Raw genomic sequence first — 6260 nt, forward strand, 5'->3', positions numbered from 1 at the left:
AAAAAAAAAAAAAAAAAAAGACGTATTTGGTAAAGGACTGTTATCCAAAATATACAAAGAACACTTAAAACTCAACAGTAAGAAAATGAACAATCTGATTAAAAAGAAGATATACAGGCCGGGCGCCGTGGCTCACGCCTGTAATCCCAGCACTTTGGGAGGCTGAGGTGGGAGGATCCCTTGAGGCCAGGAGTTCAAGACCAGCCTGGGCAACATAGTGAGACCCCGTCTCTACAAAAAGTAAAAACAAAGGAAAAAATTTAGCAGTCTTCCTGGTGCATGCCTATAGTCCTAGCTGCTTGGGAGGCTGAGGTAGGAGGATTGCTTGAGCCTAGGAGTTTGAGACTTCAGTGAGCTATGATTGTGCCGCTGCACACACCAGCTTGGGTGAGAGAGTGAGACCCTGTCTCGAGAAAAGAAAGAAGATACACAGATGACAAGCATATGAAAAGATGCTTTGTATCATATGTCATTATGGAAATGCAAAGTAAAACAAAAATGAGATACCACAACACATGCTTAATAGCGTGGCTAAAATCCAGAACAGTAACACCAAATGCTGATGAAGGTTGTGGAGCAACAAGAACTCTCTGGTGGAAATGCAAAATGGTGGAAATGCAAAATGATACAGCTACTTTGGAAGACAGTTTGGCAGTTTTTTTACAAAACTAAATATACTCTTACTGTGTGATCCAGCAGTCTTGCTCCTTGGTATTTACCCAAATGAGTTGAAAACTTATTTCTACAGAAAAACCTACATTTAGGTATTTATAGCCACTTTATTCATAATTGCCAAAACCTGGATGCTTTGTGACTTTGATCTTCCTAAGTCTCAGTCTTCTGTGAATCAAGTGAGAGATAAGGCATAGGGGGTTTTTAATGCAAACCAGAATTTTGTAATTGAAGGAACCTTAGAGACCATCTTTCAATATAAAGGTAAGGCTCAGAGTTCAGTAACATTGTTTCACTCACCAGTATCTGTTCCTGTTATGAATAATGGGTGTATTATATGGAAGGACTACAGATTTGTTTGTTAAAGCATAGGGGTTATGGGAAATACAGCACAAGGAAGAGCTAGCCTCTCAAGTATTCAAGGCCAGAAGAACTCCAGGCCAAAAGGAAATCTTGACTTTAAGGTGCCATTTGAAAATCAGGAGCTTATCCTAGAAATAAGGACAAACCCATCTTATTTTGAAGTTTTCTGTTTTGCTAATATAGGAAATGAACACTTCCGTTCCCTCTCATTTTCTTTTGGAAGCCTTTTTTCTTCCTCTTCCCTTTCCCATTGTGAGTTCTCACTTATACTTGCCTCTGTGTAGCTATTGTTATAGCTATCACTGTTAAAATGAGTCTCATGTATTAGAGATTGTAGCCTTTAGATTCTTTAATATTTAAAATAATTTATTTACGCTTGTTAGTTTATTTTCTCCTTTCTTGGCAGACCTGTCATAAAATCCAATAGGAGACTAGGCATGGTGGGTCACGCCTGTAATCCCAGCACTTTGGGAGGCCAAGGCCGAAGGATCACTTGAGGCTAGGAGTTCAAGATGAGCCTAGGAAACATAGGGAGACCCCATCTCTACAAAAAAATAAAAGAATTAGCCAGGCATGGTGATACACGCCTGTAGTCCCTGCTACTTGGGAGGCTGAGGTGGAAGGATTGCTTACGCCCAAGAGTTTGAGGTTACAGTGAGCTATGACCTGGCCACCGCACTCTAGCCTGGGCGACAGAGTGAGACCTTGTCTCTAAAGATAAAAAAGAAAAAAAAATCTGGTAGGTCTCTCTGGCAATAGTACGAGCTGGTCTCAGGTGGAAAGAAGGTTCCCCTGCAGTTTCTTATATATAGCAGGAACATATACTTGCTTTTTGAGAATGCTGTTCTGAGAATCATTTGCTTTCTATAAAATTTTTTGGTTTGAGTGCTTTCAGAGGACCAAGATTTTTTTTTTTTTTTTTTTTTTTTTGAGACAGAGTATCACTGTGTTGCCCGGGCTAGAGTGCCGTGGCGTCATCCTAGCTCACAGCAACCTCAAACTCCTGGGCTCAAGCGATCCTCCGGCCTCAGCCTCCCGAGTAGCTGGGACTACAGGCATGCGCCACCATGCCCGGCTAATTTTTTCTATATATTTTTAGTTGTCCAATTAATTTCTTTCTATTTTTAGTAGAGACGGGGTCTCGCTCTTGCTCAGGCTGGTTTTGAACTCCTGAGCTCAAACAATCCGCCTGCCTCGGCCTCCCAGAGAGCTAGGATTACAGGAGTGAGCCACCGCGCCCGGCCAAGGACCAATATTTTTTAACCCAAACATTTAGAGTTCTCTTTAAGAAATAGAGTGACTCCTCAATTTTAGATTTGCATTTTGTAATGAGTTCCAGTTAGCCTTTTCATTTTGAGATAATTGCGGATTTACATGCACTTGTAAGAGGTAATACACAGAGATCCTAAATATTCTTTATCCAGTTTCCCCTGTAGTAACATTTTGTAGAATTATAGTACAATATACCACTACTAGGATATTGACATTATTGATATAATCCATGATCTTGTTCATATTTCTCCAGTTTTACTTGTGTTTATTCATGTGTGTGTTTAGTTCTAGGCAGTTTTATTACCCATAGTCTCATGTATCCAACACTATATTCACGATACAGAACAATTCCTTTATCACGAGAATTTCTCTTGTCCTTTTATAGCCACACCTATTTCCTTCCTGCTGTTCTCCTGGAGCACTGGTAACCACTAATCTGTTCTTCATTTCTATAATTTTACCATTTCAACAATGTTATATAAATGAAATCATATAGTTTGTAATTTTTAGGATAGGTTTTTTTCACCCAGCATAAATACCTTGACATTAATCCAGGTTGTTATGTAGCAATAATTCATTTCTTTTTATTGCCGAGTAGTATTCTGTGGTACAGTTTGTTTAACTATTCATTCATTGAAGGACTTCTGATTTGTTTCTAGTTTTTGGCTATTATGAATTAATGTTCTATGAATATTTGTGTGAACATGTTTTTATTGCCAAGAATACAATTGCTTAGTCATATGGTAAGTGCATGGTTTGCAATTTACTTTTAAAATTAGCAGTTAGAAACCTTCTATCATCAAAATCATTTATTTATTTATTTTCTGAGATGGAGTTTCGCTCTGTTGCCCAGGCTAGGGTGCAGTAGTATCAGCCTAGCCCACTGCAACCTCAAACTCATGGGCTCAAGCAATCCTCCTGCTTCAGCTTCCTGAGTAGCTGGGGCTACGGGTGTGGGCCTCGACACAGGGCTAGTTTTTTCTGTTTTTAGTAGTGACGGGGTCTCACTCTTGCTGAGGCTGGTCTTGAACTCCTGAGCTCGAGCAGTCTTCTCTCCTCGGCCTCCCACAGTTCTAGGATTACAGGTGTGAGCCACTACACCCAACCTAAAATTGTTTATTCTTATTTCTTTTCTTTTCTTTTCTTTTCTTTTTTTGGTGAAAAGCATTATTTTATAGTTCCTTGTAAAGCCATCTGTCTCCTAGAACCTATTGTCTCTGTCTGTAGCCAGGGAGCTTGCATTTTGTAGTAGTCATATCATTGTGTCAGTCTTATGCATTATGAACTCTGTGAAAGCTGACAGAAATCTAACCCTCTAACCCTAGAATCAATCACAGGGTAGTTTCCTTTCCTATCAAAAAGTACACTTAGGCTAGGTGTGGTTGCTCATGCCTGTAATCTTAGCACTTTGGGAGACTGAGGTGGGAGGATTGCTTGAGGCCTGAAGTTTGAGACCAGGCTGAGTGAGAGTGAGACACCATCTCTACCAAAAATAGAAAAATTAGCAAGGCATGATGGCGCAGGCCTCTAGTCCCAGCTACTTGGGAGGCTGAGGTGGGAGGATCATTTGAGCCCAGGAGTTTGAGGTTGTAGTGACCTGTGATGACGCCACTACACTCTACCTTGGGTGACACAGCCAGACTCTGTTTCAAAGAAAAAAACCAATATATTTATATACATATATAAAATATATATATACTTAGTCTTTCTAAGTATTAGTCTTTGTATTTTTTTGTGTTCGATGCTTAGTTTTAATATTATAGTAAATGTTTGCATTTTATTTTCTTTTACAGCGGCTATGTGACTATGTTTGTGACCTCCTCTTGGAAGAGTCAAATGTTCAGCCAGTATCAACACCAGTAACAGTGTGTGGAGACATACATGGACAGGTAAAATTTCATCAGCAGATTTTTAGGTTTTGTACTGTCCATGATCCATGTGTCTTTCTACTTGTGCTGCAAAATTAAAACAGCGATGACAACAACAACAAAAAAACAGCTGGTGGTAAGCTAGGTTGCCTTAGTCTCTGTGACACTGATGATTCCTGATTTACTGTTTTGGTGAATAAAAGCAGTGGTCAAATTATTTATAGAGTTTGTTAAGATTACATTTGTGTAATGAATAGAATGCAGTATTATTGTTCTGGGGAATGGCTGGGGTGGGGTGGGAGCACAGAAGATATAAAACACAAACATGGACTGCTGATAGTAATTATGATTAATACGAGATGTTTTGGTTTTAGGCACTTTTTTCATTCAATTCATTTTTATTCTCTTCATATATTGTTGAAAATTTATCATTTCTTTAGTGGAAATGAGAGTAGCAAAGGTTCAGAAAAATAAAATTGTTGGTATGTGACTTCACAGCAAATCGTTGATAGAATGAGATGGATTTTTGTTTATAATAATTTCAAAGCAGATACAGGAGGGGTACACATCGTCTTTAGACTCTATTGTCAGTATTTAGTCTAGTTGAAACCTTATGTGTATCTGTAGAATTTTTCACTGGGAAATGAAATCTGAACAGATCACTTATAGCCTGCTGTGTACATATTATACAATGTAGTTGGGGCTGTAAGATCTATAATACATTGTGAACAATGTAGTATTTATGGATGCTTACAGGACTTTTTGTCATCTATGCAGTTTCCTTGCATTAAAATGTGACTACATAAGGGAGCAGAAATATATGTACATTGGCTCTGATTAGGGGCTGCTCCGTGAGTGAAGTCCTATTTTGGTTATTTGTAGAACTATTTCTTTTTGGTTTTTCAAGGCATTTTCTGGATGGTTGAAGTTATAATAAATCTGACATCTGCATGTCATCAGCTTATAAATAGAGGCCCTATTATATATCGTCCTTGATCTGTTAAAATTACAATTCTTTAAAGTAAGTAGACTTTAGGAGTGGATTTCTTAAAATTTTCTTCTAACTTCTCTCCAAAAGTGTAATAAACATTGGCATTTTGCTAACATAAAGGATATTAATATAAGCAGTGCCTTAACACATTCCCCAAAACTGGAATAAACCAAGTAATGTTTTCCCATGATCATCATGTTAAAATTGAAGGATTACTTGTGTTATCAAGGATTTTTTAATATATGAATTACGGCCATGATCAAAGGTCAGGAAGGTAGAGACAACCTGGAACTATTAAAATAAATTAAAATCGTAAAATTGAACTTCTATACTAACATTTATCTTGTGTTTTGAGGTTAACAGAGTACTTTTTCACATAGTCTATGTCAAATTTTTTTAAGAGCCCCGTGAGATAGGATTATTTTGTAGAGAATGAAAGTGAAACTGAAACATTGAAGAATTAACCCAAACTCACACAGCCACTACTAAGGGGCAGACCGAGATTTGAAACTCATTTGGGTTCCTGTTGCAAATGTTATTTTAAGACTGCCAGCAGACTGTGAACATTGTTTCTCTTGTACTTGACCCTTAAAAACAATTGCTAATCAAAAATATGGAATTTGAGCTTCTAAACATCTGCTGACTGATTAAATCTGTATCCTTTGGGGTTTATCTTCCCCTTGGGCCAGTTCTGAAATTGCAAGATTGGGTTATGAGTGTCAGTAAACATGTTGGTGAGCATGTAGTGCCAAGAAGCATTGAAGCAAGGTAATCCTAGTGAGGAGTTATAGATTGCAGTGTCAGATATAGCTTGATTTAAATCCCGGCTTAGCTATATACGAAGCCACTTCAGCTAGCTCACAAATTTGCTAAATGTGGCCTATGGACCCTTGGGTCCCGAAGGTGGTACAAAAGCAATGGAAGGTAAAACTGCTGGTGCCTCAGTGTGAATCAAGAGAGTGGCACCAGACTATGCTGATTGTCACTGTATTTTTCACCAACATATATGCACAGTAAAGTAAAATGCCAGTTTCATTTAAGAATGTCCAAAGACATTCTTGAAGAAGTAGCAAATATTAATTTTTTTTTTTTTT

General features: G+C 38.1%; 1 protein-coding gene across 2 annotated transcripts in view; it reads left to right on the top strand.

The window, feature by feature from the left end:
• Positions 1–6260, top strand: part of PPP6C (protein phosphatase 6, catalytic subunit) — a 39496-nt gene that overhangs the window by 21839 nt on the left and 11397 nt on the right. For both annotated transcript variants that reach the window (XM_012639735.1, XM_012639736.1), the window contains exon 2: positions 4101–4196. In XM_012639735.1, the coding sequence (XP_012495189.1) occupies positions 4101–4196 (96 nt within the window). The remainder of the gene's footprint in view (positions 1–4100; positions 4197–6260) is intronic.

This window comes from Propithecus coquereli, unplaced genomic scaffold, assembly GCF_000956105.1.
Source record: "Propithecus coquereli isolate 6110/MARCELLA unplaced genomic scaffold, Pcoq_1.0 Scaffold142, whole genome shotgun sequence".
Taxonomy (NCBI): Eukaryota; Metazoa; Chordata; class Mammalia; order Primates; family Indriidae; genus Propithecus; species Propithecus coquereli.